The following is a 24,904-nucleotide window of genomic DNA, read 5'->3' as shown; positions in this document are numbered from 1 at the left end:
CGCCACCTTATATGGCATTGGTGCTATGCCCCTTATTATATGGCATTGGTGCTATGCCCCTTATTATATGGCATTGGCTCTATGCCCCTTATTATATGGCATTGGTTCTATGCCCCCTTATTATATGGCATTGGTTCTACGCCCCCTTATTATATGGTATTGGTGCTATGTCCCTTTATTATATGGTATTTGTGTTATGCCACTTATAATATAGCATTGTGTTATGCCTTTTATTATATGGCAATCTATTATGTCCCCTTATATGGCATTGGTGTTCTGCCCACTTATTATATGGCATTGGTGTTCTGCCCACTTATTGTATGGCATTGGTGTTTTGCCCACTTATTATATGGCATTGTGTTATCCCCACCTATTATATGGCACCGTGTTACAACACCTTATTATATGGCATTGGTGCTATGCCTCCTTATTATATGGCATTGGTGTTATGCCTCCTTATTCTATGGCATTGGTGTTATGCCTCCTTATTATATGGCATTGGTGCTATGCCTCCTTATTATATGGCATTGGTGTTATGTCTCCTTATTATATGGCATTGGTGTTATGCCTCCTTATTATATGGCATTGATGTTATGCCTCCTTATTTTATGGCATTGATGCTATGCCTCCTTATTATATGGTATTAGTATTATACCCCTTATTATACAATATGATGTTTTACCCCGTTATTCTTTGGTAGTGATGGCATTGCTGATATCAGGTAAATGTGATGCACTAGGTACTGAGCGCATATTCCTGTCATTTTGGTGAGAAACACCTGGAAATGTGACATTGGCACTGACGGGAACCCTCTGAATGATTAACCTCACAGAAGTGCATTCTGCTAATTGTGTTTTATGGTGTCTGTAGCTCACAAGTGTTTCTCATAATACAATGTGTCCTGCACTGGGGAGAGACCTTTTAAGCCAAAGAAACTGGGATCATTCTAATGAACAGACCTTCTGCTACCAGTGGGGACTAGAGCTATTACATTTTCAATTTAAAATAAATCAGTCCGTGTTTGGTCTAAACCACAGGTTCTCAAACTCTGTCCTCAGGACCCCAAACAGTGCATGTTTTCCAGGTCTCTTCACAAAATCACAAGTGAAATAATTAGCTCCACCTGTGGATTTTTTGAAATGTCAGTGAGTAATGACTACACCTGTGCTCCTGCTGGATGACCTGGAAAACGTGACCCGTTTGGGTTCCTGAGGACCGAGTTTGAGAACCACTGATCTAAACAATGTAAATCTAAGACATTCCATCCTAATGGTATGCGGATCGAAGATCGACAATGATTAGGTCGACATGCAATAGGTCGACAATGCAAAAAATTGCCAAGTTCAATGGATGACATGTTTTTTTTATGGGCTTTTTTTCAACATTTTTAAGGTTAGGCACTTGAAGGTTAGGCTTCCGGAGGGCACGGTTAGGGTTAGGCACTAGGGGGAGGGTCAGGATTAAATTTAAGAAAACAACATGTATTATCTATGTATGTGACCACCAGTTGAACCTGCCAACCTTTTGTCCCAATCGACCAATTGTATGTTAACCTTTTGGTGTCGACCTATTGACTGTCAACCTTTTTATTGTCAATCCTTTTATACCACTCCCCCTCCCAACAGAGTGGTGGATCACAAACAGTCGTCATAATATTATAGTGAGCGTTAATCCCTCATTCTGACTCCGAGGGATGCCTTCACCCAAATGGACATATATATATAATGTGTGTGTGTGTGTGTATGTATATATATATATATATATATATATATAACGTGTAGAGAATAGGCGGCGCTCACAGGACTCTCACACTATCACTAATCACCAGCAGGTCATGTTTAATCTAACTTCAACGTTTCAATCTCCTCAATTGGAGATTTTTTTCAGGGACCATTAAATGTTTGAAACATCGGAGTTAGATTAAACATGACCTGCTGGTGATTCATCGTAGTGTGAGAGTCCTGTGAGTGCCGCCTATTTTCTACACATTGTACGGTGAGGGCTGCTACTACCGGGGGAGGGCACGTAATGCTGTTTATTTAGTGGAGTGCCGGTCAGGGCAGATTTAAAAAAAAATAAAATAAATATATATATATATATATATATACATACATACACACACACACACACACACACACACACACACACACACACACACACACACACGCAGTCTGGGTGTTTATATTTTTTTCCTCTCTTTCCTCCCATCACTCTCATCAACTCCCCTCCCCTCTCTTCCTCTCCCATTGCTCGTTCCCTCTTTCTCTCTTCCTTTAGACATCAGTACCTCCATGACCCCAGCTGTGGTGCTGAGCAGACACTGGCTGCAGTGTGAGCTGTACATACACATCAGTGTGTTGGCCCCACACATGTGTCCCGGGATTGTATTTATAAACTTTGTATAGGGCAAGTGTGATTACTCTGTATTTGTTCGGGCGCTATAAAATGTGGTCATTTTTTTTTCTATCATTTATCTTTTTTTAGCGGTAGGCACACGTACCATGGTGCGATGGCTTTATTGTTTTATGCTATAGATTATCTGTAGAATGTACTTTTTTACTTTTCATCTGTACGATTGTGCTTGTACTTTGGGCTGCTTTTTCTCCTCTACAAAGTATTTTTCTCTCCGTACTTGGCCTGTGTATCCCTCTGCGCCTTTTGTCTACACCATTATACATTTTTGGTTGTAGATAATGCTGCAATAATGTTATTGGGTGATTATCAGGAGTGCCTGTATTATCATCATTAAGTCGTATGTGAGGCGTAAGTATGGGAAATAAGACTGTAGATGTGTGTTATTATGCCGTAACTCTATGCAAGTAATGTCACTGACACTAATGGGAGGGGTCAGAGTTCAGACCAACTGTCACTACATGCCAACGTGATGACATCATTTTTATCAGTAGTTGACTTTATTAAATGTGTGTGTGTATATATATATATATATATATATATACACACACACACACACATATTAAAATATATATATATATATATATATTATAATCTATAACTATGTTGAATAATTCTGTAGGTTAGACCTCTAATTTAAAGACACATATCTAGTTCAGCAACATTGCTTTTAACTATCTCTTTTTCTTCTGTCCAGGAACCCCAGAAAGCTTAGCGGAGAAGGAGCGCCAGCTCTCCACCATGATTACGCAGCTGATCAGCCTCCGGGAGCAGCTCCTGGCCGCACACGATGAACAGAAGAAACTAGCGGCCTCCCAGATAGAGAAGCAGAGACAGCAAATGGACTTAGCGCGACAGCAGCAGGAACAGGTGATTCCCCAGAAAGTGAGATATCCCTACATCGTCTCAACTGCCTTTTATAGCACCGTGTATGGCCGACCATCCCACCAGACCCCTCCCCCTCCCCCCCGATAATCCCCTGCAAATATACTGCTCCCAGTGCTGCAATGGTTAATGTATAGATGAAGGGTGGCCTGTGTCTATCCGAGTCTTCCAGTCATTCCCTTCTTTTCCTTATATCGCTTCTTGATTGTGCCACAATTCTTTTCATCTCTGTGAACTTCCCCGAGAAGAGATCAGTAAACTTTAAAACAATCTCTAGTGGGAAAGAAAATATATAAGGAAATGTTATTCCTGCAACGAGATGCTCTTGGTCCCCCCTTCCCCAATGCACTAAAGACGTCTCCAACAACAATGCTAGCAAACAGCGGACCCCTGAGCTTTAGATCAGACAGACCTAAAATTAATGTGCATTTTTTAAGAATCTGACATTATTACCGGAATTATCTTTTAATTTAAAAAAGTATTTTAGCAGGGTATAGCAGAGTGCAATGCTTCACTGGTTTTAATGAGTTATGACTTCGGATATTTTATGGGTTCCGGTATTTGTCCACATGCGCGAATGCAGGCTCGTCCCCAAATGGAAAATGGCATAAAGGAGGTTCGGGAGTCAGAATGTCATTTAACCACCCAGAGACGATAGAGTAATTAACTATTGACACTTGTGAATAAGCTAGCACAAATTAATCTTGACACATTTGCAGACAAGTGATATCTTACAGCGAACACTTAGTAATTATATTTCAAAATGAAAATTAAATGACACTTAAAAGTAGGTTGTCACGCTCAGTGGAGCGAGCATGTAACCCATCCAATAGGCAAATAATAGCAGTATATCAGTGGCGGGCGTTTTCTGGGTGACATCCACGGCTCATAGCCTTCTAGCTGAGCTCAGCCGCTGCTTAGCCTTCACTTAGATTGAAATTTGCATTGGAAGATGCGATTCCTGATTGGGGAGATTATTCCGGCCACCCTATGTTTCCAGCGTCTCCTTAGATACGTTAATAACCCCCCTGTGCGCTGTTCCGTGGCCGGAGGTGGGTGGCATCGCTATCCGGTGTTTAATGGTGCCGGCTGTAGCTGTAATCGCACTTATGAAGTATGAATTACAGTTTTATCCTATTTGCCAGAGCTGTTTATCAGGAGGCTTAATAAAAATAAAAAAGGCTACGCACAAGCCATAAAGTACAACGCAAGGGAATTCGGAATGAGGGAGTTTAATAATGAATCCGACGGGAGCTGTGAGAGTTTACCGCTCGGTGATGCCGGCGCAGAATGGCGGCCACCGCTCGTCTCGGCTTTCCGACATTTTCTTCCCTTCCTTTTGTCAGCGACGCGGGGTCAAGCGATGGTGTTTTGTAACGATTTCACACAGATTTGGCTCGTTCCCATCTGCCAATCATAAGTTTTTATAGAGTGAAATTGAGTGCGGCTGATGTTTGTTACAGCATCCTCAGGCAATCTGTACATTATTCATTGTGTAATTGGTGTCAGAGAGAGTGCACATCTGGTAGCTGATAAATCAGCTCCTAGCCCAGCGATGTGTGACCCCCCCCCACCACACACACACTGCTCCTATCGTGCCTGGAGCTCAGGGGTTAAGTCACCACGAGTGTTTATTACATATTTCTGGAACGTGTCACTCCATAGGCAGTGCCTAACCTCTTATGCACTGAAATGATGTGAATATTTGCATTTATCCTTCAAACACTGAATTACCAGGTTCCCCCTTTTTCCGGATAGGATGCTGGTGACAATTCTCCTGTCCAACCTGCTTGTAGCACAAATGTGTAGTCTTATTTTATCCCTTCCTTGTCATTCAGGACACTGCCAAGAAATGTATCAAGATTTCTGATGTTAGGAGATCAAACAATGTCTGTTTATACACTGGATAAAAACACATTTGTAATTGGCTGCAAATGGCAACAAGAGAATATAAAATGCTTATTAAATCCGGCTGTATGTATAACAGCACTGTTATAGTTTTATATTTTACCTTTAAATAAAATTAGGGCGTTTTAAAGGGCATAGCGATCCCTATAGACTCCTCACTCACACCTCCTGGAACCCAAAAATAAAACCCATGACAGATTATAGCGATTTTCCCATCTTCATTGTATGTTGTTTATTCAGTGACTGTATTAAGACCTCTTCTCAAACAGGGATCACCTGAACACCTGTTCAGTTTTGGATTGGATCCAGTTTAGATTAACAGATAAAAATTCTGAGAGAGGCATTCCAGATGGGCTCATGTATGTAACACGTATGTATCTCTTGTGCTCCAACAGATCGCAAGACAACAGCAGCAACTTCTGCAACAGCAACACAAAATTAACATCCTACAGCAACAGATCCAGGTCAGTCATTCTCTTCAGATCTGACGGCCATGTGTTGGGATCTATTGATCTAGAGGGTGTATGGGGCATCAACAGATTTGCTGGTGGGTGTGTATGTGTGTATAAATATGGTGTCTGTACATGTCGGCTATGGGGATTTAGAGATGTATAGATCTGAGTGATATATCGGGTGTATGGGGAAATCTATACATGTGGGGACTGTATGCATTCTGGGAATCTATGCAAATGCTGGATGGGGATGTATAGATTTGGCTGCTGTACATGTGGTGTGTGTATGGGGATCTATAGATCTGCCGGTTGTGATCTTGTAGATCGGGGGGTGGTACATATAGTGGCTGGTGTTTGAGGAACTAGAGGTCATTTGCCATTTGGATGGGAATCTATGGATCTGGGGGCTGTACATGTGGTGTATGAGGTAATCTATAGATCTGCCGGTTGTGATCTGTAGATAAGGGGGTTGTACATATAGTGGTTGGTATTTGAGGGACTAGAGGTCTTATGGATGGGAATGTATAGAAAATGGGGACTATACACATGGTGTATGAGGGAATATGGGGACTGTATGCATTCGGGGAATCTATGCAAATGCTGGATGGGGATGTATAGATTTGGGTGCTGTACATATGATGTATGGGGATCTATAGATCTGCCGGTTGTGATCTGTAGAACTGGGGATTTTACATATAGTGGCTGGTATTTGATCGACTAGACGTCTTATGGATGGGAATGTATAGATAATGGGCACTATACATATGGTGTATGAGGGAATCTATTCATCTGCCGATTGTGATCTGTAGAACTGGGGGGTTGTGAATATTGTGGGAGGTATAGGAGAGACTAGAGGTCCTCTGGATGGGGAAGTATAGATCTCGTAGATAAGGTGTTGCTGTGTGTAAGTAGATGCTGAGTACATTGATGTTCGCAGCCTTGGGCTGGCCACTTGTACATATGTTTATCATTGTCCAGGGGTTATACTAATCTTTTGCTGCACGGGATAACTGTAAGATATGTACAGAGTTCATCATAGAGTCACACGTTTTGGCTTTGGAAAGGAAAATAATGTCTCTAAAGTGCACTGGTCACTTACTTATGGTGGAGATCGGCCTTTTTGTGAGCTGACCCAGGATTCATGAGACTACAGTCTATCAGTTTACTAAGCTCCAGGGACTTCACTGAGGTGATCTACTGACAATAGTACTGAATGTTATATGCTGCATTGCCATTGGTTCAGTCCATCACCAGTCTGCTATAGGCTGCATTCCCATTGGTTCAGCCCCTTCCATGTGTACCAGTGTGTACAGGTGATGGATCCGCTATAAATAATAAATCTTTTCCAACTTTCAGAATGTAGATACAAAGTATGTCACCTGGTATTAGTCTGGATATGGGGTATCTGACACCTTCCTCAGTCACCATGTGTTCATCAAGGGCTGGCGTAGTCATATGACTTCATCGCTACAAGGTGTCAGCGCCTGACGTAACGAGAATTCTCACATTATAGTCATATTTTGTTCCCAGTGGTGGTTATACTTTTAATCTACAAGTTGGCAATGGTAGGCAGAGGGTATATACCCGTATAATAATGAGTTTATTGTCTATACCATGTTATAATTATCCTGAAGCGTAATGTGAACAAAACAGATGATGCAGCATTTAGTGGAGTCTGAATCCTTTAGTTGCTGGTAAGAATCCGAGTGTTCTAGAGACAGACAGGGACGGAGCAGTACGTGGTACTTACCCTCTCTTGTGTGGTGGTAATTACCTAGTATTCAACGGAAATTCATCACCATAGCAACGGACTTCACAGGGCTAATGCAGACCGGGTACTCTTACATGGATTAGACTAAAAATAATGCATGGCCCAAACACCCAACGGTCTTACTATAGCGCAAAGTCAGAACATGGAGGAAAGCGATGACTAAAATCACCCAGAAATAATACATAGGATTTCGTACTCACAAACAGCATATACATAATGGTTTTGTTTACTATCCAATTGTGGCGATATATATAAATATATATATGAGAGAGAGATGCATAAAGGTACATAGGTGTGTGTGTGTGTATATATATATATATATATATATATCTGTGTATTTGAAAGCTCAAAATAGATCAATGACCATTTAATGCAATAAAGTATCTTCTTATAGAGAGTACATGTAAGTATGTATCAGAACTTCTCTATAGACAGTGACAGCATCAATGACGCCTCCAGCATATACCCCTCCATACCTGATAAAAAGTCAAGTTTCAGATCAATAAAAAGATATAATGGACAATTTCTGATTATTCTTATGTCTTTTTAGCACTGTTAGTACACAGGTGTTTAATTTAAAATAATCACACATTTTTATTTTCTTGACGACAAGATTCAAATTAGTAATAAGGGTGAAGCCCTGTCCCCATGTGACGGATATATCTAAGGAGGAGACACTAAGGCACAAATGTTTTATATATACCCCAATAATGACCCTCCAGAGTGCATGATTTAACCTCTTTAGGGGTATGAGTTACCCCTAAACTACATGTGTATTATCCCTCCCTTTTTTTCCCCATCTGTGTAACCCCTCCAGTAGATGTTTATTACCCCTCTGTGTTACCCCTCCAGTATATGTTTATTACCCCTCTGTGTTACTCCTCCAGTAGATGTTTATTACCCCTCTGTGTTACCGCCACAGTAGATGTTTATTACCCCTCTGTGTTATTACTCCTCCAGTATATATTTATTATCCCTCTGTGTTACTCCTCCAGTAGATGTGTATTACCCCTCTGTTACCCCTCCAGTATATGTTTGTTACCCCTCTGCGTTACTCCTCCAGTAGATGTGTATTACCCCTCTGTGTTATTACTCCTCCAGTATATATTTATTATCCCTCTGTGTTACTCCTCCAATAGATGTGTATTACCCCTCCAGTATATGTTTGTTACCCCTCCAGTAGATGTTTATTACCCCTCTGTGTTATTACTCCTCCAGTAGATGTTTATTACCCCCCAGTACACATGTATTGCCCTTCTCAGTTAGGTGTTCAGTGAACATCTGTCATATTTAGCAAAGACAGGGCAGATAGAATGAAACGGGTAACAGGTTGGGGGGTAATAACCCCTGCGGACTTGGGGTGGGAAGAGAGTGTCAGAATTTAATTCTGTAGATTTCCCTGGGCCCAGACATAAAACCTCTGATTGTGGTGCCAGGACATGCCGCCCTCATACGAAGTCTGTATCTGTATATCTGTCATATTTAATAATATCAGAACATGTCTGAAATTTAAAAACCTTGAGATTCAGATAAGCTGCAACGAGGGAGAGAAATGTGCTCAGATCTCCGGGAGATTCAAACAGAGCTTTTCTTCATGTGATTAAACACTAGAAATTCAAGTAGTCAGGAGCTGAACAAGGACTCTCTATAGAGGAGAGCATGTCGAAAGATCAGCAATAATTACACTCCACATTAGCCTTCATGTCCTGTATGACCTGCTTAATTAATTTTTTGCTAGGATAATAATAGCAGAAATATATTTAAAGATATGCTTTATCATTAAGTATCTAATTGACCTCCAATTTTAAGAGCTGGACCTCTCCTTTATTGCCGTTTGGAGTTGGTTTTAGCCGACAGCACAGTCTGCAGAATAAAGCAAAGCTGCAATCAGACGGCAGCAGCAGGCGTATAATCACCGGCCAGGTCACCAGGCTTTCTTTCCCATGTTGTGACTGCTAGGAGGAGCAGTTGTATAACATGTAAATCTGGCTGCTTATAAATTGCTGTTGTTTTCTTGATTTTCACTCAGTGTGTTCAGCCCAGCAATAACCCCCGTATCAGTGACCCACCCCATGTCCTCCATCTATGTTCAGACATCTGCAATCTTCATAGTACTGTACTCCTGTTCTGTATACTAGTATATGTGACTGCATAGTACCACTTCTTTCATTATGAATACTGGGACATATGATACTGCATAGTACCACTGCTCCTGTTCTGTATACTGGTATATGTGACACTGTATAGTACCACTTCTGTCCTGTATACTGGTATATGTGACTGCAAAGTACCACTTCTTTCATTATGAATACTGGGACATATGATACTGCATAGTACCACTGCTCCTGTTCTGTATACTGGTTTATGTGACACTGTATAGTACCACTTTTCCTCTTCTATGTGACACTGTATACAGATGTGTCCACATACATCTATTCTCTGTGCGCTACAAGTCGCGTTACACATAACGCATGAGTGCCTTGTGACTCGGTAGCGCAGAGCTGATTAAAATTATATGCAGCATGCCTATATTCTGTGTGCGACTGCGGGTGTATCTGCATGCCTATATTCTGTGTGCGACTGCGGGTGTATCTGCATGCCTATATTCTGTGTGCGACTGCGGATGTATCTGCATGCCTATATTCTGTGTGCGACTGCGGGTGTATCTGCATGCCTATATTCTGTGTGCGACTGCGGGTGTATCTGCATGCAAAATGCTACGTTACAGCCGCTGACAAGGAGGCTAGATGTACGTGGATACATTTGTAGTACCGTGCGTATTCACAGTTGCGTACGGTAGTGAATCAGGCCCAATGTCTCCTGTTCTATATACTAGGATATGTGACAGCTGCATAGTACCACTTCTATTCTTCTGTATACTAAGATGTGTGCCCTCTACAAAGAACCAATTTTTCTGTTCTGTATACTGAGATATGTGATACTGCATAGTACCACTTCTCCTTTTATGTATCCTGGGATATGTAACATATGCATAGTACCACTTCTCCTTTTATGTATACTGGGAGATGTGACATATGCATAGTACCACTTCTCATTTTATGTATACTGGGATATGTGATACTGCATAGTACCACTTCTCATTTTATGTATACTGGGATATGTGACATATGCATAGTACCACTTCTCCTTTTATCTATACTGAGATGTGATACTGCATAGTACCACTTCTCATTTTATGTATACTGGGATATGTGACATTTGCGTAGTACCACTTCTCATTTTATGTATACTGGGAGATGTGACATATGCATAGTACCACTTCTCCTTTTATGTATACTGGGATATGTAACATATGCATAGTACCACTTCTCCTTTTATGTATACTGGGAGATGTGACATATGCCTAGTACCACTTCTCATTTTATGTATACTGGGAGATGTGACATATGCATAGTGCCACTTCTCATTTTATGTATACTGGGATATGTGATACTGCATAGTACCACTTCTCATTTTATGTATACTGGGATATGTGACATATGCATAGTACCACTTCTCCTTTTATCTATACTGAGATGTGATACTGCATAGTACCACTTCTCATTTTATGTATACCGGGAGATGTGACATATGCCTAGTACCACTTCTCATTTTATGTATACTGGGAGATGTGACATATGCATAGTACCACTTCTCATTTTATGTATACTGGGAGATGTGACATATGCATAGTACCACTTCTCATTTTATGTATACTGGGAGATGTGACATTTGCATAGTACCACTTCTCATTTTATGTATACTGGGAGATGTGACATATGCATAGTACCACTTCTCATTTTATGTATACTGGGAGATGTGACATATGCATAGTACCACTTCTCATTTTATGTATACTGGGAGATGTGACATATGCATAGTACCACTTCTCATTTTATGTATACTGGGAGATGTGACATTTGCATAGTACCACTTCTCATTTTATGTATACTGGGAGATGTGACATATGCATAGTACCACTTCTCATTTTATGTATACTGGGAGATGTGACATATGCATAGTACCACTTCTCATTTTATGTATACTGGGAGATGTGACATTTGCATAGTACCACTTCTCATTTTATGTATACTGGGAGATGTGATACTGCATAGTACCACTTCTCATTTTATGTATACTGGGATATGTGACATATGCATAGTACCACTTCTCCTTTTTTCTATACTGAGATGTGATACTGCATAGTACCACTTCTCATTTTATGTATACTGGGATATGTGACATATGCATAGTACCACTTCTCCTTTTATGTATACTGGGAGATGTGACATATGCCTAGTACCACTTCTCATTTTATGTATATTGGGATATGTGACATATGCATAGTACCACTTCTCATTTTATGTATACTGGGAGATGTGACATCTGCATAGTACCACATCTTATTTTATGTATACTGGGATATTGGGATATGTGAGATATGCATAGTACCACTTCTCATTTTATGTATACTGGGAGATGTGACATTTGCATAGTACCACTTCTCTTGTTCTGTATTCTGGGATATAGTACCACAGTACTATTTGTTAGGTGGAGTTCCCATGGTATTGCTCACCACCATATCTCTGGACAGTTGCAGGAGAACTGTGATGAAACGCATCGGGTGTATAGGAGACTGACAGTGGTTGATTGGTGGACTAAACTCGTCGGGTGTACAGGTGCCTGACAATGGACCATGCATAGGTGGACTTATAGTTAACTTCCAATCAGACCAGCGTACTTTAAGCTTAGACACTTTACTAACGGACCCCGGACATTTCCATTCCCACTGGCACAGCCCTTTCCTGTCATCGCTGGGTATTATTCTGTGACCTGTAGCAATAGCAATACATTTAATTAACATTTACTTTGAGTTAAATATCCTGTGTGTATAGTTGCTTTTATAGTATATACCAATTTCTTTTGATCTCTGGTCTACGCCAATGTTTTTTTATTTTAACAGAACTGTTGCTATCACTTGGCCCTGTTGCTCCGTTGGTATGTTTTATTCTGTAGTATCACCCCCCCCCCCCCCCCTTCCCGATTCTGCTATGACAGCATATGGATTAGCAGCACAGAACCGTGAGGGAACCCGTCTGGGTACACCCCATCATGTCCTGTTTTTGGAATGGGTGAGGTTTGTCAGTTTTTTAAGCTATGTCCGTTCCTGAAGCCTATACAAGGCAATCATGAAATGATGGCATGTTTATCTCGTGTTCAGTATACTCCGATCTACACAATGGCCACTGACGCCCCTCTCACACCCATCTTGTTTCCAGGAGGTTTTGGGGGTGAAGCTGGCAGAGTCCTACATCACAGTGTGCCCTCCAGCGCCCGACAGATCTTCCAATGTTTTGTAATTGTATCTCCATGTAATAAATTCTTGTTTTATTTGTGCGGAGACCAGGTGCCTGTGGGCATATTGTGCCCATTTCTACGCACTTCTGAGACATGGAGGGAAATGCAAATCTAATTTCTCAGTTATCTAATCTAATTATCTGATCCTTGTGTTCTGTATGCCTAGGATTAATACAGTATGGTTTCTTTTAACTAGCCTAAATGTATCAAAATAGGTTTTGCGAAAGACAACACTGTGTTTTATTTAAAGAACATAAAGGGTTCAAAATGACTGGAGACTTAGAAAATATCCGTACGTTACATAGAATCAAATAACGGTTACGCTGCCAGGTCTGGCTTTGATGAGAGAGGTTTATGGTTACATCCGCTTTATTATGGACTATTGGAAACGGCATAAACCTACATAGTTACTTACCGACAAATCTCCTGAGTCTGCTCCTGCCCAGAGTATCATAAGGCAGAGGAGGAGGCGGGTGGGGGGTAGAACTGGGACTGACGGGGAAGCCTCGCTCAGGAAATCGGGTCCATCTGTTATATAATTCATATCTCCCTGTATGTAAACATGGGATACACAAGTAAGTATACACTTTCACAATAGTACACATGCATCAAAACTAAAATATATACCTTACATACCTATGAGTGCTGAGTATGCCAGTGCTATAACCTGACGCAGTCATCTGACTCTGTGTCTTGTGAGCGGTTCAGCGTCTATGTACGCAGCCAATTTCAGCGTCGCAACCTGTCCATGCGTCTTTTTAACCAACCCACAGATATCTCCCAGTCACCACCCCGGAGTTTCTGCGACCGCGCCTCTAAATTTGATCCGCGACTCTGTGTGAACAAAATTGGGTGCAACGTCGGCCGTTTGCGAGAATAACCGGCCTGGTGTGCGGCTTTACCTCAGGCCCAAAGTTAGTATGGGCTGTGGTCACATACATCTCCTAGGTCACACAGACACATTGTTAAACTGTGTATTTAATCAGTCATGTTTACGAATCGCTGCAACATGTGTTCTATATTATTGTCCTGCACAGGACAGGCCTATAGTTAAGTGCTGGCTACAGACAGAGATGATCATGGGGTGTAAATTAGGTTATTACATATGGAAACCACATATGCCATAGCTCAGGACAATTTCTGCCAACCTGCAACAAAAAAATAAAAGCGTATAGACTGCACAAGGCTGGCTACACAACATGAAGACACTGCGTGCCCGCACATGTGTCCTGTCTGCCTCTTACTGACAGATCATGCCATTGTACTAAGCAGCATTTATTATCGTAGCCGTGTGACATTGCGCTGCAGCTGCTGGACAGGCCGCCTATGGGGAAAGTGTAATGACTGACAGAGGATACAGGAGGTCATTGTTAAATCTACAATTTCCTCTCCCTTCCTGTAGTGTCAGACCTAATTTACTCAGCGTTAAACAAGTCACAGTGTAGTGCACTGCCGGCTGTCATCCACTATGTGCCACAGCCCCGGTACACACAGTGCAGCCTTATTGCGTTTAGTGGTACACAGGATCATATAGGGCTCTGCCTGAGACCCACAAAAAGGGCATTGAAATTGGCCAAAAGGAACAAGAGCCTCTGGGGGAAGCTTAGTGCTACTTTTAATATTTAATATCACATTATCATTAACGTGTATAGTTTATTTTAGGACATTGGGCCTGATTCAGAGCCGGACGCTATTTGCGGACGGTCGTTCAGGAAAAGGGGGTGGCTATTCAAATGAAGCGTTCGCTCTATGCGGTCTGTTGACGCCTCCATGTCTGAACGAGCGAACAAAACTTGCGGTCGTTTTTTGGGAAACTACGCCCCCTGGCCGCTCGCATCCTACGTCATGTCCGCTATTTATTAGATTAATCGAGTACATCGACCAGCGTATGAACTGCTCGCTATTCTTGTGGTTGGTTTTTCCTACCACAATCTTGCGAGCAGTTTTGACTATAAAATAACCCAGTGACGTTGTCAATGACGCTGCTGTATTAATTATGCACACCCATAAAACGCCCGTTTTGACCTTTAAGCACGCCTGCGTTCTGATCTCCACTCCCCGTTTTCAAGCACCTTCCCCTGTTACCACCCACATACGCCTCCTCCTGTCACTCAAAATAGCAGGCATTCGCTATTTAGCGAACTAACGATTTTCGGCCGCACTGACTGGTTCGCGAATGATTATTAAAATCCGTACGCATGCGCAGTTGGGCAATCATCGCTCGGAACGAACGAGCGGCCGCTTACAAGCGGCTCTGAATCAGGCCCATTGTTCACAATAATTATGGCATTGCCGGTCCTGGAAATTATTTGCTACAGGAACTGGACTGTTCTAAACTACTTGTTTTACTAATCTGGGAGTATTGTATTTTAATGACGCTGTCCTTTATCTGTAATTCAGCTGGACCTGATCTGTTTTACCAAAAATAAACAGAATAAGATAAAAGGTTACTATAGGCGTCTGCTAGGAATAATTCTTCTCGAATTGTCAGTGGTCTTTCACCTACGTACACGCACGTTCCCTGCAATATCGTAACATAAGACAATGTGAAGTAATTGGAAACAGAAAAGTTAGATTAAAACCTTGGAGTTAAGTAAACCCAAAACCCACGGGAATGCGACGTCTCTTTCATGCTAAAGTGAATGAATAGGGGAAAGTCGGTGGGTTCGTTCTCTGCTGGAATAGTAATATCACACAACACAAAGCCAGACCACAATACACACAGCAATAACAAAAATCCTTTCATGTCACGTAAAGAGAAACTTGTACTGCCGATCCTGTAATGAGGTGACGAGGACAGTTCACTAACGGGAAATACCCAACATTCGTTGTGTGGATGTTGTAGCATTGTCGCATTCAGTGAAACAATGGAAAGAGTTACAGGAAGGTTATAAAGACATTCAATATATTGTCAGATATCTTGTTTCCAGTTACCCAAAAAGTTACTCTAACACCTATAGGAAAAAAGCATCTAGGGAAATATACAGTATAACATAATAGTTTATAGGTTGTCCATAGCAACCAATCCGCTTCTGTCATGTATCTAGCACAGTCTATGAAATGAGTTAGAAACTGATTTAGTTACTTTGTTCTCTATCTCTCCAAGGGGCCCATTTATTGCAATGCGATCCGGGCGCGATGTCAGCGCCAATGGTCGCATTGCAGTTGCGCCATGATGTAACAAGTAGCACCCGCTGGGGCACCGAAAAGAGGCCCGTCCCTGCGATGTGCTGGGAGTGGATTGACCGTATCAGTGGTCTCTTCACTCGGGATGTAGTTTGGAAGCCGACGGTCTAAATCGCCGGCTTCCAGACATTCTAATCCCGGCGTGGTACTAATGACAGGTGTCTAAATCTAGACGCCTGTTATTAACCAGATGCCGGAAGACCGACGCCCAGCATCCCGATCGAAGTGATGCCGGGCACGGACAGCCGCAGGGGGGGGGGGGGAATAGGTTTAGGGCTCCCAGGGGCGGTGCCTATGCCTAACCCTAAGTCCCCCCGAGAGCCCTAACCTAAGGTTAAGGTTAGGCTGGGGGAAGGTGGGGTGGTTAGGGTCAGGCACCCCCGGGGAAGGTTAGGGTTAGGCACCCCCCCCCCCCCCCCCCCGGGAGACTTAGGTTTAGGCTGCGGGGAAGGGGGGATTAGGATTAGGCACTTGGGGGGAGGTTAGGGTTAGGCACCCCTAAGGGAGGGTTAGGAGGGGGGGAATTAGGTTAGCGATACTTACCTTAGGGATGATCAAGATTTTCACCCTTGCCGGGCTTCCGCTGTCTGGATTTGAACCACCGTCTGGCGGTAATAGCTACTGCACCCCTTCACTCCTCCTGCACAAGCGTGGTCTACTGACCACTGACCATGCATTAGTGGTGGCCATTGCCGGGGAGGGCTCCTCCGGGAACCCTGTCCTGGTAATTGTTGCGAAGAGCAGCCCATAGACTACAGCAGCACAGCGCCATCTTTAGATGGCGTTAGCTGCGGTGACCACGTTCCGGATTGCTTCGCATTCCGGAGGTTGGTAAATCTGACAAGCTTGCATCCCCCATAGAAACCTATATGGAGTTGTGGCTGCTGTCAGAACTGGAGAGACCCACAGCAGATATCCGAAATAATACATATGGGGGTTACTTAATATTTGCGAGTATCCCCCAAAAACGTGTATTTTTGTGGAATATGCCGCAAATATTAAATGATAAATGGACCCTAGACTTTATACATCTCCCACTATGTGATGTACTAATCAAAGTGATTTCATCATTTGGATTGGTTAGAATAATTAGAAGAAGCTATCTGATTGGCTGGTTTGGGATATAGCGTCTCTGAGCAGGTCGTCCTATAATGTCGGCCAGAATTGTCCCAGCCTCTTCCATCGCCCATAAGGGCTCCGACACACTTCATCCCGCTATGATTCCTGCAAGGCAGCGAGCAGCTGATGTGTATATTACCCAGAGATGATTTATTGGCCTGTGCAGGGAGCAGCAGTAACCGAATGAGTGGAGTTCTCAGGGAGCTGAATAGGCCCCAGGGAGCCATCGCAGTGACAGGCATGTGTCTGCTAAACCGCCCTTAATATCTCTCATATGTGATAGACCTGTGGGCTGAACCGGACTGCGTGACGCAGATAATGACTTTATTTTGTCTGTGCGCGCTGTAATAAGGTGGAAACATCTGGTTACCAAATATAAAATTCCCGCTAGGGATGGGGGCTGCTGGGAGGAATAATGAGAACCTGCTGTGAGAGAGATACTGACTTTACTTTCTTTGGTACTGAAGATAATGCTCACTGGCTGTTTATATATCTTGTGTGGTTATTGATTTCACCATTAATCAAGCTGCGCTCACCCTAACTCCTGAGGTCGGCGGGACTACATTCAGGACAGTTACATTCAGACTGACACATTGTGATGTACTGTTATACTCTAAGAGACATTGTGACATGCTGTTATACACTGAGAGACATTGTGACGTGACATGCTGTTATACACTGGTAGACATTGTGACATGCTGTTATACACTGGGAGACATTGTGAAGTGACATGCTGTTATACACTGGGAGACATTGTGACGTGACATGCTGTTATACACTGGGAGACATTGTGACATGCTGTTATACACTGGGAGACATTGTGACGTGACATGCTGTTATACACTGGGAGACATTGTGACGTGACATGCTGTTATACACTGGGAGACACTGTGACGTGACATGCTGTTATACACTGGGAGACACTGTGACATGCTGTTATACACTGGGAGACACTGTGACATGCTGTTATACACTGGGAGACACTGTGACATGCTGTTATACACTGGGAGACTTTGTGACATGCTGTTATACACTGGGAGACACTGTGACATGCTGTTATACACTGGGAGACACTGTGACATGCTGTTATACACTGGGAGACAATGTGACATGCTGTTATACACTGGGAGGCATTGTGACATGCTGTTATACACTGAGAGACATTGTGACGTGACATGCTGTTATACACTGGTAGACATTGTGACATGCTGTTATACACTGGGAGACATTGTGAAGTGACATGCTGTTATACACTGGGAGACATTGTGACATGACATGCTGTTATACACTGGGAGACATTGTGACATGCTGTTATACACTGGGAGACATTGTGACGTGACATGCTGTTATACACTGGGAGACATTGTGACGTGACATGCTGTTATACACTGGGAGACACTGTGACGTGACATGCTGTTATACACTGGGAGACACTGTGACATGCTGTTATACACTGGGAGACATTGTGACGTGACATGCTGTTATACACTGGGAGACATTGTGACATGCTGTTATACACTGGGAGACACTGTGACATGCTGTTATACACTGGGAGACATTGTGACATGCTGTTATACACTGGGAGACACTGTGACATGCTGTTATACACTGGGAGACACTGTGACATGCTGTTATACACTGGGAGGCATTGTGACATGCTGTTATACACTGGGAGGCATTGTGACATGCTGTTATACACTGGGAGGCATTGTGACATGCTGTTATACACTGGGAGGCATTGTGACATGCTGTTATACACTGGGAGACATTGTGACATGCTGTTATACACTGGGAGGCATTGTGACATGCTGTTATACACTGGGAGGCATTGTGACATGCTGTTATACACTGGGAGGCATTGTGACATGCTGTTATACACTGGGAGACATTGTGACATGCTGTTATACACTGGGAGGCATTGTGACATGCTGTTATACACTGGGAGGCATTGTGAAATGCTGTTATACTCTGGGAGACATTGTGACATGCTGTTATACATTGGGAGACATTGTGACATGCTGTTATACATTGGGAGACATTGTGACATGCTGTTATACACTGGGAGACACTGTGACGTGACATGCTGTTATACACTGGGAGACATTGTGACATGCTGTTATACACTGGGAGACATTGTGACGTGACATGCTGTTATACACTGGGAGACATTGTGACGTGACATGCTGTTATACACTGGGAGACACTGTGACGTGACATGCTGTTATACACTGGGAGACACTGTGACGTGCTGTTATACACTGGGAGGCATTGTGAAATGCTGTTATACTCTGGGAGACATTGTGACATGCTGTTATACATTGGGAGACATTGTGACATGCTGTTATACACTGGGAGACACTGTGACGTGACATGCTGTTATACACTGGGAGACATTGTGACGTGACATGCTGTTATACACTGGGAGACATTGTTACATGCTGTTATACACTGGGAGACATTGTGACGTGACATGCTGTTATACACTGGGAGACACTGTGACACTGTGACGTGCTGTTATACACTGGGAGACACTGTGACACTGTGACGTGCTGTTATACACTGGGAGACACTGTGACGTGCTGTTATACACTGGGAGACACTGTGACACTGTGACGTGCTGTTATACACTGGGAGACATTGTGACGTGACATGCTGTTATACACTGGGAGACATTGTTACATGCTGTTATACACTGGGAGACATTGTGACGTGACATGCTGTTATACACTGGGAGACATTGTGACGTGACATGCTGTTATACACTGGGAGACACTGTGACACTGTGACGTGCTGTTATACACTGGGAGACACTGTGACGTGCTGTTATACACTGGGAGACACTGTGACGTGCTGTTATACACTGGGAGACACTGTGACACTGTGACGTGCTGTTATACACTGGGAGACATTGTGACGTGACATGCTGTTATACACTGGGAGACATTGTTACATGCTGTTATACACTGGGAGACATTGTGACGTGACATGCTGTTATACACTGGGAGACATTGTGACGTGACATGCTGTTATACACTGGGAGACACTGTGACACTGTGACGTGCTGTTATACACTGGGAGACACTGTGACATGCTGTTATACACTGGGAGACATTGTGACGTGACATGCTGTTATACACTGGGAGACACTGTGACACTGTGACGTGCTGTTATACACTGGGAGACACTGTGACGTGACGTGCTGTTATACACTGGGAGACACTGTGACGTGCTGTTATACACTGGGAGACACTGTGACATGCTGTTATACACTCTATATCCGCTCTCTGTACAGCCACCTCACCGTTATCCCATATTGAGTAATGATGCAGTGCGGGTCCTTGAGGCACCCTGATTGCTGTAGGGGGAGTTGTCCCTAACTTGCTACAATAAAGTAGAGAATGTGTAATATTGAGGAGACGTTGCAGACTTAGCCACACAATGGGCACTACACTCACACTCTTCTCATTTCTAATTTCTCCAAGCTTCTATATTTTCCCACAAAATGCTGAATAAATGTTTGTTGCAAAAAAATAAAATAAAGAAACCACTGAGTCGCACAGTGTTTCCATCTGTTCCAGTAAGTGCAGTTCTCCAGTAGACCGACTATATAGTGGAAGTAGCAGAGTTCCCCAGCAGCACAGAGTATATCAGGAATGATATGTTAGTGAGAATAGGGATGTATGTGACAGGGGTAGTAACGTTATGTGAGAAGGGGAATGGAGGCAGCAGGAAGCCACAGACAGAGAGTTATGTAGTGGTAGGAGCAGGGTTCCCCAGCAGCACAGAGTATATCAGGAATGATATGTTAGTGAGGATAGGGATGTATGTGACCGAGGCAGTGACATGATGTGAGGAGGGGAATAGAGGCAGCAGGATGTCACAGACTATATAGAGATTATATATTATATGTTTAAGTGACCCCCTCCAGTCAAAAACCCGAAGTCCGAGATTGGTGTGAATGCAAAGAACAATGAGAAGCTTCTGGTAATCCCCTCGCTCCCCCCCACCATACTGTGAATATGACAGAGCTCCAGAAAAATGGCTGCATTGTAGAGCACCTGGGGCTCTTGTGAGGGTAACAGTGGGTAAGGTGATTATATATGTATGTTTTACACTATGCAGCTTTAATACATACACCATAACAAAGTGTTCCTGGCTGATTAGGTGTGAAGGTATATTTAATGAATTTCCTTATAACCGGGAAAGTTGAATGAAGTCCCAGACTGTTGGAGCCGTGTAGATATATGTCCCCCTGTAATCCGGGTCATTACAGGAGTTATCTACGTGCGCCCAACATATGCAAGTCTTTATATTACAGGCCAAATGCACGTTTATGAGTAGTGTTGTGTGATACGACAGCTGCTATGGAAATTCTCATCTAGGAGAAAACTTGCAGCTCTTGTGTAAACCTGGTCCTCTGAGGTGATCATTGTAACGAATATGTATTTATTAACATTAACTTATATAGCGCCAGGATGTTCCACTGCGCTTGGGAAGGAAACGGTAGTAAAACAAGACTGTGAAATGACAGACAGAGGGTTAGGAGGGCCCTGCTCAGAAGCTTACTTACAATCTATATGAATAATGAGGACGTCCCACTCACAGCCACCTATCAGTAGCTCTACAGATTTATATTATACCGATTATTGATTGTAGATATATTTAGCTTCCCACCTTTCTCCTCGCTCTACATATCAGGGACCCCCAGTGTCGGCCATCACTACCAAGAATATTCCTAAACCATGACGGACACAGATGGATACAAATAAAATACGAACAATTTTTGGACAAATATCAATCCCTTAAAATAAATAAATAAATCTCTGGAGCAAATCATTAAAATGTTTAATTTATTTATTTATTTTTTACTATTGGACCTAAATTCCGTAGACCATAGATTCAGGCGTTGTACAGCCACAGTGTCTTTATGTTTCCAAATAAGACCCTGTGTTGGAAAACCGCCTTTTGATATTTTAATTTCTGTTTAATGTAACTTGCCAAAAATCAGGTAGCAGAATACCTGTGGTTTGTAAATATACTGAGACACTGTGTGGCGAGGGGGCCGCTCCTGTGACAATTTGCCTCCAGCAATAAAGAATAACATTTGTGGTATGAGACAACTCTGAGTACCTGACTATCTCTAGCACACATTTATAAATGGAAGAGAGACGCTATTTAAAGTCCGTTCACAAAGAGATCCCAGTGCGTCTACAGGAAAAGCCTCATTTGAAAGAGAAGTCTTTATTCCGACATTCGCTGGGGCGAGCTGATGCAAATCTCTGGAAAACAAGTCTCGGCGTGGAAGCCGTTTACATCGGCTGTCCTAGTGATGACGTTGGTAGAACATTACACCGTTCCTTCGCCGAGTAACGCTGTTTGGCGCTGATGCCGAATCGGGACCAACCGTGCCCCAAATTGAAGGTGCAGTTTGCGCTCATTTAAAAAAAGCCGCAAATGTGATATGTGCAAAGCAGCGCTGGTCTTAATGTGCATTCCAGTCGGCAGTGGTAGAATATACGTCACAATCACTTATGTCCCACTTGCGCGTATGATCATAATCAGTTATTCTGTTGTAAATAAATTAATTCACTAATAAGCATTAATAAATCGCCGAAACCTATCTAACACAGCAAAAACAACTTTCTGACTTGTACAAATAAAAATGCTTAAATTCGCCAACAGTAGCATAATGCCGTATATGCCCAAAATCTGATTGGTTGTCAACGGAATGTTCGCAAACAGCCAATAACAAGTATTTCACTAGTACTGGCGACCATCGTCATTGGGTTTTTCCCCAGCCCACTGACCATCCTCCGATAATAAGGCTTTCCCAGACACACATGCGCCATTTGTCCCGGTCTGCGTGCGTTGCAGTTTTTGCGGATACGGCTTGACACGAGCTATTTAGTTGGTTCCTATTGGGTTGTGCGTTCAGCTATTTGAGCATGGCCATTTAGTGTTGGAGGAATGTGAATGGTTAAACAGGACCGGAGTAGTGTTCTTCAGATAACAGAAGCAATGACCTAACTCATTAGCCCTTTGATTTAATATATTGACACTTTGGTACGAATAATTCTGTCTAGTGGCTTCGGCTTTCCAGGGATCAATTTAATTAGTTATAAAATGTGACTCTTCGTCAGGAGCCAGAAGAAATGCTGACGTTAAATAAAGTAATACGCAATTGAAACAATAAAGCTATCGATGCCTGGTTAAAAGTTAATGATGCGCAAAAAATAGCTTAATAGAGACAACCTCAGCAATGAGAGTGATGGTGGAAGAATTAAGCTAAGTGGATGGATGCAGAAACAGGCTGTCTGGGGAGAACCAGAGCCGTGTGTGCGTTTATGCGTGTGTCTGCGCACGGAATGTGTGTGTTCTGCTTTCATGTATGACGCCTGATATGTGTAAATACTGTAGCAGAGTAAAACAAATCCCCTTATACTCCATTAGTGTCGCGGATCCTGAGACTGAGAATAGCAATCGGAAGCAGCAGCAGATAGTAGCGACTTTTTGTACCCTCCATGTGACCGCGTTCGTGCAAGTGCTGGTTATCATGGCATGTCCCGAGCACCAGTGGGTGACCAGCCTAAGGGCCGTATTCAGTTGCCAGGGAGAAAAAAACGTTTTCGGCCAAAAAGTTTCACCGGTGACGTCATTTCGCCAGGCGAGAGCTTCTCCCCATATTCAATTCCTAAGACTTTTCGCCGGTGCGAAAAGTCGGCGCCTTGTAACCAGCGGAATAGATTCGCCTCTGAATGGAGGCGGAAAAAAGTGCAGAATTGGGGGTTTGGGGTGCAAAGTTACGGGAAGACCTCTGCAGCCTTGGGACAGTCCCCCCAGAGGCAAACTGTGTCAAAAAAAAAAAATACTTGAGAACACCCCAAAAAAGTACTTTAGTTTTGGGGGCGAAATAAACAAAGTTAGGGGACAAAGTTAAAAACTAGCGAAATAGACTCCAAGGGGTCCCCCCCAGTATACCCAAGGTGTTTTTTTTTATTGCTGAAGGTGCGTTTTTTATGTTCTTTAAAACCGCACTTTAGCGATTTTTAACCATGCTAGCACCCACTTTCATGTACCCCAAATTTGCTGGGACTAGTTATTTTTGCAAAAAAAATAACCTGCTAAATGCCATTCTTCACCACTTATGTAAAGACGCTAAATAGCACCAATTAAGAGCAATTAAGCACCCAAAATACCTCCAGCAGGGCTATTCAGGGGTATCCATAGTGATCCCCCATGTCAGAGCATCTTTAGGGGGGGGTGTCCGGCTGATTTCCCCAAATCTGACAGCACTTTTCGCCTGTTTGAGTTTCGCCGGTCCGCGTTTTCGCGTCCTTTGCAATTGAATAGGGCGAAAAGCGGTGACGAGCGCGGTACTTTTCCGTCCGGAGCCAAAACCAGAGTTGATGGCGAAAAGTGCACCATGCGAAAAAACTCAGGGGCATATTCAATTGCCGGCAAAAAGTCCCAAAGACCTAATTTTGGATCTGTGCGTTTCTTTGTGGCATAACCTAAATAAATGATGGTAACCATAAAGGGTACGGTGCTGTTACCAGGATATGATTAATTAGCAGCATTTACTCCCTATATGTATTTTCAAGCTTCATTTTAATTGATTCAATTGAACATTTACTTTTATCTCATATAAACTGTTCGCAAACTTTTTGGCCCAGGTTTGAGATTGCAGCCACTAGTCGGCTTCTGTGATGAGCCAGTATTAGCTGTGAATTCGTGTTGGCACTTGTACAGTAATATTAGTTTATTAGTTGCTAGTACACAATACTCTCTCCGAAAGTGCCCATTATGAATGTCA

General features: G+C 42.9%; 1 protein-coding gene across 13 annotated transcripts in view; it reads left to right on the top strand.

Annotated features, from left to right (window-relative positions):
• Positions 1-24,904, top strand: part of SOX6 (SRY-box transcription factor 6) — a 448,338-nt gene that overhangs the window by 284,711 nt on the left and 138,723 nt on the right. For 10 of the 13 annotated variants that reach the window (XM_088450327.1, XM_088450324.1, XM_088450321.1 and 7 more), the window contains 2 exons: positions 3,110-3,297; positions 5,601-5,669. In XM_088450327.1, coding sequence (XP_088306453.1) covers positions 3,110-3,297; positions 5,601-5,669 — 257 coding nt within the window. The remainder of the gene's footprint in view (positions 1-3,109; positions 3,298-5,600; positions 5,670-24,904) is intronic. The other 3 variants (XM_088450326.1, XM_088450325.1, XM_088450330.1) reach the window with 1 other exon arrangement.

Source organism: Taudactylus pleione, unplaced genomic scaffold (assembly GCF_031769625.1).
Source record: "Taudactylus pleione unplaced genomic scaffold, aTauple2 ptg000515l, whole genome shotgun sequence".
Taxonomy (NCBI): domain Eukaryota; kingdom Metazoa; phylum Chordata; class Amphibia; order Anura; family Myobatrachidae; genus Taudactylus; species Taudactylus pleione.
Note: the sequence above shows the minus strand (reverse complement) of the source record. Positions and strands in the feature narration are given on the sequence as shown.